At 54.0% G+C, this 12,872-nt stretch overlaps 1 protein-coding gene across 1 annotated transcript in view; it reads left to right on the top strand.

The window, feature by feature from the left end:
• The first annotated feature begins 2,167 nt into the window (after positions 1-2,167).
• The window catches only part of ABCC12 (ATP binding cassette subfamily C member 12), a 26,901-nt gene continuing 16,196 nt past the window's right edge, over positions 2,168-12,872 (top strand). The window contains 13 exon segments of the mRNA XM_039881084.1: positions 2,168-2,184; positions 3,117-3,254; positions 4,337-4,368; positions 4,371-4,488; positions 5,353-5,500; positions 5,781-6,002; positions 7,216-7,243; positions 7,246-7,367; positions 7,835-7,888; positions 7,890-7,983; positions 9,481-9,584; positions 11,590-11,785; positions 11,788-11,875. Of these exon segments, the coding sequence (XP_039737018.1) occupies positions 2,168-2,184; positions 3,117-3,254; positions 4,337-4,368; positions 4,371-4,488; positions 5,353-5,500; positions 5,781-6,002; positions 7,216-7,243; positions 7,246-7,367; positions 7,835-7,888; positions 7,890-7,983; positions 9,481-9,584; positions 11,590-11,785; positions 11,788-11,875 (1,361 nt within the window).

The raw sequence follows: 12,872 nt of genomic DNA, 5'->3' as shown, positions 1-12,872 counted from the left end.
TGGGGATGAGCGGAGGGACATGAATTGCCTTCAGACACCCCAGGGCACATAGAGAGGGCGTAGCTGTCCTCTGCCTGGCACCTGCCTGCAGAGCGACTGCGGGAAAATCACGTTTAGCTCCACGGGAGGAAAACGATTCATCCCCTTTAGGGCTATGTCTTTAAAAAATGGTTTAACTTTTGATTTTAAAAGGATTTCAAATTTACAGGAAAGTAACGAGAATAACGCTAAGAAACTCTCAGTATCCCGTACTCCGATTAGCAAACTAACATTTTGCCACATTTGCTTTAACACCCTTTCTCTGCGCATGATTATTATTTTTCTGACACATCTTGCTCCTTTATCTCTAAATGTATGTCTTTCCCAAGAATCAAGATGTTCCCTTACAGAATGATAATTATCAAAATTGTTATCAAATTGTACAATTATCGAAATCAGGAAATCTGACTTTGATATGATACTGTTATCTAATCTATAGACCATAGTCGAATTTCTCCAGCTGTCTTAATAACATCCTTCGTTTTCTGTCCTGGTCCAGGACCCGGTGCAGGATGGCGTCTCAGCCGCCTGGTCTCTTTAGTTGCCTTAAATCTGGACTGTCCCCTCGTTTTCCTGTGCCTTTCATGATATGTTTTCAAAGTGGTTGTGAACGTTCCTTTGGGTTTGTCTGATGTGTCCTCACGACCAGATTCAGGCTGCCCATTATTCGCAGAAATCCTGCGTGAGGGCCATCTCGGAAAGAAGTGACTGGGGTTGCCGGAGCTCGTCGTCCCCCGGTCTGGTCGGCCAGGAGGGAATTCTCACTTCGGACGCTGAGTTTGCCGCATCCAGCGTCTTCCTGGGTTCTGTTCACGCTGGGACTCAGCGATTCTCTCCCCACGAGGTGACTGCCGTCGGGTTTCGGAACGGCCAGTCGGCTCGTCCTTCATCTGCTGCTCTGCTTTCCTGCCCCGGCTTTGCTGAGACTCGCCTTCTGGGTGGATCTCAGGGCCCTGCCGCGGCTCAGCCGTTCGCATCCCGTGTTGTCCTCTGGCAGCGACAGGGAGGATGGGGGGCTCGGGAGAGAGGCCGCGTGCAAGGCTCGCCCGGCCGGCCTTCCCTCCGCCTGCCCCTCTGTGCAGGGCTGGATTGCATTTACTTAGGGAGCCAAGGACCCCCCGCAGGGCAAGGCCACTTTCTTTACTTTTCTCTGTCTGGCTCTGCCCGTGGCCGCTGGCAGCCCTCCACCGTCTTCCTACAGCAAGTGCAGAAAAGCCAGGGGCACGGGACTCAGGGAGGACGAAGCTGTGAAGGGCGTTCGGGAAAACTAACGCATGCGAGTCTTGCGGGAGAGGCCCTGCTGGGTAGGGTTGTGATTCTGGTACTGCCAGAGCGGTATTTCTTTTTTTCGTCTGTTATTTTCAATCTTTTCGTGTCTTTGTATTTAAAACGCATCTCTCGTAGGCAGCATGTCACCGGGTCTTGCTTGTACAGCCCGTCTGACAATCTCTGGTTTTTAATTGAAGCGTTTTCTTCACTTGTATTTAATGTAATTATTGATAATGGTGCATTGAAATCTATCGTCTTGCTATCTGTCTTCTACTTATGCCTTCCGACTTTATTCTTCCGTTGCTTCTTCCCTACCTTTTTCGAGTTAATGTATTATTTAGTGCTCCATTTTATTTCCTCGATTGACTTCTTAGCCTCGACTCTTTATTTTTTTGTTTTTTGTTTTTTCTAGAGCTAACACTATGCTGTCATTTATATTTTCATGAATGTTATATTTTCATGAATAATCCCGCGCTTATTTCTCCTTTCTGGGGAGAGGAGTTGTGTCTCATCATCATTCATTCATTCATTCATTCAACAAATTAGTATTAAACGTCTATGAAGTAGCATCTACGTCTAGGTATTGAAAGTACCGCTGTGAACAAGACAGTTCTGAGGCCCACAGTCCTCCGGGGGAAATAGGTAGCAAGAAGAAAAGCTTGCCCAGAGGCAGGACGTCTGGATTGAGCCTTGAACGCTGAGCAGGGATCGGGGAAGTGAGGGGACGGATGTCAGGCTGCTCGGGTCGTGGTCGGGGAGCGCAGAGAGCCAGGGGCGGGAGTGACCGATGGTTATTCCGGGAGCAGGAAGGCATGGGCACGGTCGGCGGTGCGGTGGTGCGGATGGAGGGTGCGGTGCGATGCGGACAACGGGCAGGTCGGTGGGACGCGTGGGGAGTTCCTGTCTGGAGCGTCTAATCTCCTCGCTGAATTAGGAGCCGAGGGCTGGGCCTGTGCTGCTCATGTAATTCATATCCACTAACTTAATGGTGAGGACATTTGGAACAGAATTGCTGCCTATAAAACATGCCCCTCCCCCACCAGTTTTCACTTGGGGAGATTTGCTTTTTCTGGGGAGAAGACATTTTAATGCTCAAGTTCTATTGCAAGAAAGAATAAATTACTGTGTAGCAGCGCTGCTCGTAACATAACATGAACAAGGGGTTTTGCAGGGCCATTGGGCACGTTGGTCTCCCTGTATCTAGGCCGCTCAGAGGAGAGGGTGCCACTGCAAAAGGTGTCCTCTCCACTCGGGCTGCGAGTTTTCCTAGGGGACAGTGGTCCCAGCAGCGGGGGGATTGTGCCCAGATGTGCCTGGTCCAGGGAATGCTGACAGTCTCTGACCCTTGAATAGAGGGACAGGGGATGTGGATGCACAGGCTCCGGGTATCTGAGAGAACTAGGAAGGGTATATGTGTGTGTGTGTATGTGTGCACATGTGACAAACTTCTCTCTGGGTCACACTAAAACAGCAAACCTGCCACCCTGGGGCTCTTTTGCCAGGCTGGGAGTCACACTGGTCATGGGCCGGCACCCAACGGCAAGTCCATAATAGGGTTTCTGCACCCAGTCAACTCAGAGTGGGGCAAAAGGGGAACCGAACGCCCTTGCTGATGAGGAAGCTTCAGCATGGAGTCGAGGGACGTGGTGGGACTTCTGGCCACATCCCCCATGAATGCGGACGCTAAGTGGTGAAGCCAGGCCTGAGGGGCTGGAGCGAGGGAGCCGGCCACGTGGAATAAAGGGGGCCCGATCGCATCGCAGAGCTCCCCATCTCTCAGTGAACCTTCCTCTGTCTCCCTGCTGCAGAGTGAAAGTGTCCCTAGGCCAAGAGCCCAGGGCTCCAGACGGCCATCAGCATCTGGACCGGCGAGGCCACCAGAGATGCTTCACAGAGAGATAGGACCCCAGCCTGAAAACCATGACCCCTGTGAGACCCTACGCAAGGTGAACCAGAAGGAGGATTGGTGGGAAGGCCAGCCCATCAGGACCGTGGGCACTGTCTCTGCTTCCCATGCTGCTCTATATGCCTTTTGTCCTTTCTTCTTTCCATCCATCCACCCATCCAACATCCATCCATCATCCATCCACCCATCCAACAGCCATCCATCTATCCACCCATCAATCATCTATCCATCTTCCATCACCCATCGGCGTCCGTCGTCGTCTGTCCCGTCCCACTTGTCACTTGCCGCCTATCGTCCGTCCGTCGATAAATCACGCAATCGTCCGCCTGCCGTCATCAATCCGTCCATTCGATAAAGACCGCCTTGCAGCACCAACAAAGCCTTGTCTATCAAATCACTTACCCACTTCATCTGCCCGTCAACGTCTATCCATCTGTCACCCCATCCAGCATCCGTCCATCAATAAATACTTGCATCCACGCCATTCGCCGCCCCATCCGTCGTCCATTTCGTCAAATAAATTCACCTGCTCACTTACTTGTCTATCTACCCGCCCCATTTGCCCTGCATCCATCCATCCTTACACCCCGTCAAACATCCGTCCATCCGTCCGTCATCCCGTCGTCAAATCCGTCATTGTTCGATTTGATGGAGATGCTCAAACTTCTTAATCCCTCCCATCTTTTGGTGAGAGAGACCATAGCTAATGTTTAAGAAAATATGCCGCAGCCCCTATTAAATGAGATGTTGGCACCACACAGACACAATAGATCCCCATAACTTAAAAAGCACAGATACTAGTAACACTCAGTAAAACAATTAGGAAGTGATGAGTTTTGAGTACTTATTGCCTTTGTCTTCAATATAATTTATGTAAATTTATGTAATTTAATTTTTAATATTGCCTATGTTTAACAACTGACATGCAGAATTCCTCAAAATTTAACAACCAGCTCTCACAAGCTACATGAACTGGTTACATGAACTGGTCCCACCACACTGCCACTCAGGGGGCTGGCAGGAGCAGGTCACAGGTTCTGCGCGTGGCTGCAGTTGTCACTGTGGTTAAGAACTCGAGCCGGGGACTGAGTGCAATGACCCCACACGTCTCAGCTGTCTGAGGCTGGCACCCGACCCCCTGGACGACGCGAGGCTGCTTTCGCCACATTTTCCTGGCTCGCACCCACGATGGTTAGAGGCTATCAGCACACGCTGACTGTGGACACGCTGCCCCCACTGTCACCTTATGACTTGTCCAGCTCCAATGCCAAAAGGTACCAGGATTCGCTTGGGTCACCTTGAGAGATGGGCCGAGATTAGGCAGGGGCCTGTGAGCCGGTTTCCTGGGTGGGGAAGTTGACACCCATGGGCCCTGGTGACCCTTCTCAGTGGCTGCTCTCTGAGGCGGGGCTGGGCTGACTGGACTCAGTGGTCCATTCTCCGGAGGGGTGAGGACTGGGGAGGGCGGATGGGGAGAGAGGACTACTTAGGGGCTACGGCCCGAGGCGCAGGACCATCCGGCCGGGACGTCGCTGGTTCGTAGGCGCTCTCTGCCGGGACCACGGTGGCTGGAATTCCGCTTTGCTCTGTGCTGGCCGGACCCTGCCTGGGCTGGCATCGTGTTTTGTTTCCTCGAGTTCTTTTAGATACGTAGTGTGATCTTGTCACATCGATGTAAAAACCTTCAATGGCTTCCCGTGCATTGGGAATGAAATCTAAGCCCCTTTCCATGAGCTGGGGCCCTGCCCTGCCTCCCAATGTCAAGGCAGCCCTCCCCCTTCACTCACCTCCCTCCTATCCCACTGGCCTTTCACACCTTTGAAATGGACAAGGTCCTTCCTGCCCTGGAGATTTTTCTCTTGACTCCTCCGTTGCCTCTGTGTTTGACGGGAACTGGTCTTGTGTCAGCCTGGGAAGTGCCCGAACGCCAGATCCCGGCCGAGCTGGAGTTCAGGCTTCGCCTCCCGCCCCTCCCACCTCCCACCTCCCACCTCCCACGCAGGGTCACCGCTGCTCGTCTGGACACCACCGCCAGGGGCGAGTCGTACGAAGCTCCCTCGCAAGGTTTGCCATTGGAGTGGCTTCAAGCAGCAAGTGGGAATGTGGACCCTGGTTTTCGACCTCTTCCTCCTGCACAGGTTTCGAATCCTTTGAGACGAAGAGGTGGAGAGGGCGGGGCCCGAGAAAGCCTCTCTGGGCCGAGCCGTCTGGAAAGTCCAGAGCACCCGTGTTCTGATGGACGTCGTGGCCAACATCCTGTGCATCGTCATGGCAGCTATAGGGCCGGTGAGTGGGGCCCCCCTTCTGCCTCGTCTCCCAGGCCCCCAGACTGACGGAGAACGCCATTCGTTACTTCCTCTACGAGCTGGTGGGTTTAACACGTTGTCATTATCTCCGAGCTCCTCGGGGGCGAATTTTCATAAAGCTAATCCTTGCCAAGCACAGCAGCCGCCACCGAAATTAATTAAAAAGTTCACCTCGTAAAGTCAGCTCGTGACTGCATCCGAGGCCCCCTACCCCAACCTCAGCCCCCCAGGGGTCCTCTCCCCTCTCCACCGCGTTACAGACGGTTCTCACTCACCAAATCCTCCGGTGCCTCCAGGAGTGTCTGGGTTGGCACGGCCTGCGCGTAGCCCTGTTTGCCACTGAGTTTACCAAAGTCCTCTTTCGGGCCCTCGCCTGGGCCATGAACTAGCGTACGGCAATCCGGTTGAACGTGGCCGCCTCCACTCTGGTTTTCGAAGACCTGCTGTCCTTCGAGATGCTGCCACACATCTCAGTTGGCGAGGTGAGCCGGTCCAGAAGGAGTTTAATTTAGAAAACCAAATCCCCAGCCTTCCGAATATGTGTGAAGCGTGCTTCCCGGATGGAGCAGCTGCCTCTCTGCTGTTTGCCAACGTCCTGCCATGACGTCCCGCGTCCCTGCTAAGCGAGGTGGCGGAGACTCGAACGCCGGAGGAATCAGAGCCAGGGTGGGGGGCGGGGCTCCCTCCACGCTGGAGAATTCGGAAAGTCTTCGCCGTTCCCGTTAGGCCTGGGGCGACCGCGTCCTGTCCCTTTGGGTGGAGGCAGGATGGGGCACCGTATCTGACTGAGCACGCTGACTGTGTAGCGTTCGGGGTGCCAACGTCACAAAAAGATGATGCCTGCTGGACTTCAGAATCGACATTTTCTCAAGCCCTTAGTCCTTAAGATGAAACCCTCACCATTTATACAGGAAAATGTCCCCGGTCAGGGGACCCCCCGGGTGGTGGTGTCAGTTAAAAAAAAAAAAAAGACTCGCTTCTTTCCTACAGTTTCTCCTTCAGTGTGTGCAAAGCATCCTGTATCAGTTCTGGTCAGGTTCAAGCGCGTATACCAGCAACCCCTACATAGCGATGGATTGAACAGAGAGGTCAGTCCAGGGCCAGTGTGGGGACTTCCGGATCCTCCTGTCTTTCTCCATCACCGTCCTGGCACGTGTCATCTATAACGGGTCCCCCCATGTTTCAGGCAGCTGGCCGGGGCAGGAAGCAGAGGAGAACCCCAGGGGTACGTCCTCTCAGCCGAGTTGGCTCCCTTTGGGTCCGGCATCCCCGGAGTGCCTTCTGACACTGCGGCTTGGGTCTCATTGCCCTTAAAGCGGCCTCGCCTCTTCCATGAAGGAGGCTGGGGAACGCAGTCTATTAGCCGAGCACCTGGCTGCCCTGAACAAGGCGGAGCCGTGCTATTTGGGAAGGGCAGACAGGCACAGGTGGGCAGCCAGCATCTCCCCGGCACGCTCCTGGGCGATACTGTATCTCTCTACGTCTTTCTCCATTCGGATTCTCAGTCCTAAAAGGCGGACCTCTTCAAAGTCAGACCAGAATGAGACCCACAAGACCCATCGCGTTGGTCCCCTTCTGCTGGAAGGCGGCTTTTCCCTCCTACCCTCAGATTCCCCCAGCCGTCGGGAAAGCCTTCAGCTGAGAAAATGTTTGGGTGAGCCTTCCCGAGCCTGAACCCCTGCGCTTTGCTTCCAGGCGCTCCATATACTATCGAACGATAGCCACTCCTGTTCGCGGCCGCCTTGTTTTGCCCCTTGCCAGCCACCAACCCTGCCCTAAAGGCTGTTTGTGCAGCGCACGCCTTTCTCATCGGCACCTCTGTGCGCGTCATATCCAGCCCCATCCAGGTTGTGGCGGGTCTTGGCGAGTGTTGTCGCTCGCGCCTGCGTGTCTCACCGAGTTATAACGAAGGCTGCATTTCCGGGGCTCGGACCTGGAGCTCGTGCCCCCACTTCGCGCCCACAGAGGTGCTTTTTTTTCCTTGGCACAGTGTAGTTTTTTAAAAAACTTGCACTTGAATGCTCTGGGGGAGGGAGGGTGTGCTTCTCCAGTTTATCAAAAGTCCCCCCACTACACACACACACAACACTCTTTTTGCATCCTGGTGATGCATGAGTTTGTATCACCTGCCCATTCCCTGGCGATGTCCCCCAGCCCGTGCCAGCTGCCATGACTCAAGGTTAGGACTTAGCCAGGAAGCTCAGGCTAACTGCCCTTAGGACCCTTCCTGGCACTTACGGGCCAGTCCCTGGGTGGTTAGGCCGACTGCAGCTCAGCAGTTCTCCCTGACCACGTGTTTATACCTAGATTTCAGACGTTTATGGCTAAACTCAATTCAGCCTTCCGAAGATCAGCAATTTTGGCAACGAGACAAGCAGATTCAGACAAGGAATGAGTTCGTGACCTGCATCAAGCTGATTCGAATGTACGCCTGGGAGAAGTCTTTAACCAACACCATCCGAGGTAGGACGAGCAGCAACTTAAGGAACCAGCCTCAGAATGTGCTCTTCTGAGGGTTCTTGGGCAGGCGTTTTAGAAGAGGTTGGGGGCGCTCTGTGTTGCTCTGCAGGCTTTCCCAAGGATTACAGAGAGTTTACAATACAACCAGCCATCTGTTCTGGTGAATCCAAGGGCTCGACAGGTGAGCACCATGTGGTTTGGCCTTGACTGGGACATACGGATGCTGGTGCTGACCAGTTACCTCTTACAAAAATAATACACTAAAGCATTGCGAGCGGAAAAAAGCCGCTTCAAGATAGCTCCTTGACTTAGAGGCTGCCTACACGTGCACACGCACACGCACACGCACACGCACACGCACACATAAATCCCCTCCTTGCCTGCAGCAGCCCCGTCATCATTGGATGACCCTCTGCCCCGACATGCCTTGCACAGGTATGAGGGTGCATAGATAGCTTTTCTTTTTAAAGATAATATTAAAAGCATTTCAATCAACTATAAATGCAAATCTAATAGCAGGAACATTTGCGTAATTGCTGACACAGACTCAGGTGGTTGGCTGGCTGATGACCTGAACCACTGCTACTGTTGGCTTTCTAGGTCTGCAATTACACTTTTAGACCAGACGTAACCGGCCCAGAGCTGCGCGTCCACATTTCAGGGAGTGGCTTTAGAACATCTGCTTCCCAGCTCTCCAAAGGCAGTGGCCCGGGTTGGGACACTGGCAGCCCAGAGGGACCCTCTCGAAGGACCAGAAACGCTTCCTCACACAGGGAGCTCGCTCCAAGACGACCGATTTGATTTGCATAAATTTAGTTGCGTTCAATTTAATGCAATTTCACTCCATTTAAAACAAGTCAGATTAAGTCAATAAACACGTACTAAGTTCCCACTGTGTGCAAAGCCATGCGAGTGACACACGTGACCAGGAACAGGATCCCAGCTTTGAAGACTAAGGGAAGGTGAGCTGTCCAAGCTCGAAAATAGCTCTAAGTTTGTCAGCTCCACATCCGGAATCTATTTGGGGTCCGTTCCTCTTCAATTTACCACTAAGCCCCTCCTTTCCTCCTTCCCCCTAAAATCCATATGCACTCAGTGGCCCTTGTGACCTTTTACAAATGCCAGTCACATCCTGTCCCTCCCCTGCTGGAAAACCTTTAGTGGCTTCTTCCCACTCTTAGATTATTCAAACTTTGGACTTATGAGTGAAATCCGACCCCTCACATGGCCTGTTATATCCGGGACGATCTGGGGCCTCTGAGCATGCTGACCGCTCACACTTTATCCTCTCTGGACTGACAGAGACTAGGGGATCAAATTTCCCACCATTTTGGTGAAAATCCCAAAGCAAACTATAGTAAGATGTTGCTACCCCTGTGCCAACCCGTGATTCCTGAGCCATGGGATGAAAAATGTCCCTGTGAGGACCCCAAACGGGCCACCGGTTCTCAGCTCCGGAGTTCGGTCCCGGTGTGATGCTCCCGCCCTCTCTCGGTCCAGGCATTTGCGTGATCGCCACGTTTAACGTGATGAAGTTCTCACTCGCGATCTCGCCTTTCTCGGTCGGAGCGGTGGCCGAAGCCAGCGTGTCTTTGAGAATGAAAGTACAGCTGACGCTGAGTGAGGAGGGCAGGGGGATCTCGTTTCCAGGGGAGGTTCCCAGATACGGGGGCGCCGTGTCAGCCCGTCGGAGGGCTGGGTCGCCGCCTTGGTGGCCGTGGGGAGAAGGCCCGCCCTGTGGGGTCCGGTCCATACATGGGCGTGGAGGAGGGAACAGGCGGTGTCATCAGTGGTCTGCCCTCTGAGGAAAGTGACTCTGAGGACAGAGTCTCTGAACAGAGAGGCCACATCCCTGCCCTCCGCTCTTTATCCAAGCTGGAAGTCTTAAGTCGTTCCGGGCGTGGGGTCGGGTTTGCACCGAGCTATTCCCGCTGTACCTCCCTAGTTTGTCCCATGATGGGCGTGGTGATGGGAGTGATGACGAGGGTGGGGGCCCCCCATCTGTGCACTGCTCAGCTGCTTTGTCCAGCTGTGTCCTTCCCGTACACAAGGCACTGCGGGACATGCAGGCACAAGGAAGGAGAGAGGCTTTGCTCTCCGGAGCCTCAGTCTAGCATAGGACCAGGTGCCCCCGTAACTGCCGCATGAGGAAGTGAGTGACAGGCTGGAAGGGCCGATGACGTGCTTGTGAGGTTGCGGTGAGGACAGGAACAGGAGGAGGGCCTCCGGCCAAGAACAGCACGCTCACGCATCCGCGGACCGATTGAAAGATGTCACTGAAGCCAGAAATCTGGAAGTCGCCCAAGCCTCCCAGCTGTCTGCAGCCTTCTTCTCCCTTGCCACGTGCACCCAAGCCGCCAGGAGCCCTGTGGGCTCATCTCCAGGTGGCTGGATCCCCTCGATTTTAAGAGGTACCGTTTGTAAGGCTGAGTAGGAGGCACACTGGAGAGTTACCGCTTTTTAAACCAAACACAAGACTCAGCGCTGCCACGTTAATTATAGGTTTTATCGGGAATCTCAGACTAGCGGGACGCGGCTGTTTCTCGACTTCTCAGCCTCCACTCTGACCCCACCGCCGTCACCGTCATCAAGGCCTCCCCGCCCCTCACCTGAACCATCACGGTGGCTACGGACCCCTTGCCCCTTTCTAACACTGTCCTCCTCCAAGTCACATTTCACTCAGCACCCAGAGAGCTCTTAAAATATTGGTCTGACTACCGATATTCACCTGCTAGAAATCCTTGAATCCTCGTCCCCTCCAGGAGCGAGGCCGAGACCCCCATCACGGGTCCTCAGCTATGTCCCCACCTCATTCCCTGTACCTTCCTGCCTTGAGCTCTGGGCCACGGCAACCCCGTATTTCTCGTTTCGTGCCCCCAGGCTGTTGCGTGTTCCCTTGCCTTTGCTCACGCCGTGCCCTGTAGCAGAAAGCTCTCGTCCCCTCTCCCCTCCGTCACCTTTGCCTGTACAGCCTCTGTACAGACTCAGCTCAGGTATCAATTACACGGACCTTCAGAATGGGGAGCCACGTGTGCCTTCGCTGGCTGGTACAGTGCTCGGTCCCTGTCGCATTTCATTGAAATGATCGGTGCACATCCCAGCTCTCCCGGGACTGTCATCTCTTCCGTGTGAGAACACCTTCTCACATTTGCTTTTCTGCCGTGTACCCCGGAATCCGGTGCTGAGCGAGCACTGGGCAAATGTTTTGTGGAGCCGAGCGGAGTGGGATGCTAGGAAGCGGACACGGCGGAGGACAAGCATGTGAGCTTGGTCTCGTAAGCATCAGCGCCAAGCACCGAAGCCCACCACCCAGAGACGGGCAGAAGCTGGCTCTCTCGGGCGCGAGGGTGAAGTGTCGCCGGCATCAGCGTTCTCCACGCGGGTGACCCACATAGGCCTTGCGTTTAAGGAGCCGTCTATCCCAGATAGTATGAGCTGGTGGACTATTTCTGCTGCAGGTTTTCCTACGGGACTATCTTAAGAATATCTTTCCTGGATGTCCTAGGTAGAATCGCCAAGATCGAGATTTTGGGTCATAAGAAGATATATTGGGATGATTCTTGCAAATGGATGACGTCTACCCAGTTCATTTTGTTTCTTTAATCTTAGAAAATTCTTATAGCTAAAAGTCCCCCGTCTCACATCACCCGGCCAGAAGACCCAGATACTGTTTTGCTTTTAGCAAATGCCACCTTGACACGGGAGCAAGAAGCCAGCAGGAAAAGCGACCTAAAGAAAGTGGAGAATCAGAAAAAGCATTTTCTCAAGAAACAGAGGCTGGAGGCCTACGGCGTGAGTCCATCGGCCCAGGAGTTGCTGGACCGGAGGACCAAAGGGGCAGCTGCCAATCATCAGTTCTACGCAATACAAGCTTCGTGGTGAGAAAGAAGGGTGGGTATGGCACCCAAGGGTGTGGCCTCCATCCTTCCTCCTTGTATCCACAGCCGTGGCCTTGCCCAGGCCTAACAGAGTTCACTTGGAGCTGGAGGTGGTGGGGGGGTGTTTCTAACCAGGCTGTTTTCTCCCCGCCAAATTTAAAGTCAAGAACCCGGGCAATGGAGAGACATCCTCTTCACGCTGAGAGGCAACGGCGACTTTGTTAGCTCTGCTCTTCAAACCCCAAAGGTGTTTGGGGCCTGTTTCAATGCAGAGTAGACGACCCTTTGGGGAGCTGGGCTCACACGGACCAGCTTTTGTAAATCCCTTCGGGTTTGTTCTTAATTTTGAGTATTATGACAGATGATGATAGCGCCTGTTTATGAGCAGGTACATGATTAACTCACGTAACCACCCGATAACCTAGGAGGTAGACACTATGGCCATGCCCACTTCTTGACTGAGGGACCTGAGACCCAGGCAGTGAGATGACTCGCCGAGGCCACACAGCTAGCAGTGGTGGCAGAGGGCTTCCCACCCACCACGCAACGCTGCTCCTGTTAAAAGCGAAGCGAGGTCAGTAAGCCAGCCAGCTGCGTGGGGACACAGGAGAGGACACAGCAGAGACTGAGCCTGTGACTGCCCGGCCTGCTCCTGCACGTGGTCGTCTTGCAAACTGCACAGCGGTGCCCCCAGGGTGGCAGTGCTGACCTTGCTGCAGAGGGCCTGGCATTACTCTCGTGTCTAGTGGTTTAACCTCCCGCCTTGTTGACTCACGCTTCCCCGTATGAGCATCATAGAAGGAAAGGTTCCCATTTGTCACGCCATGTCCAGCTCAGCGGCTGGGGTGGGGGCTACCTCTTGAAGCCACTGAGGCTGTCTGACGCACGGTCCCTGGGAATGATACTTGGTCAGCTGAGCGCGGTCGAGCTCGGTTCCCAGCTCAGTCCCACTGCGTGCAGCCCACTTTGCTGTCTCGTCATCACGTCCCCACCCGTCACCATCACCATCACCAT

Source organism: Pteropus medius, unplaced genomic scaffold, assembly GCF_902729225.1.
Source record: "Pteropus medius unplaced genomic scaffold, Ma_sr-lr_union100, whole genome shotgun sequence".
NCBI classification, from domain to species: Eukaryota; Metazoa; Chordata; class Mammalia; order Chiroptera; family Pteropodidae; genus Pteropus; species Pteropus medius.
This window is presented reverse-complemented; position numbering and strand designations above follow the sequence as displayed.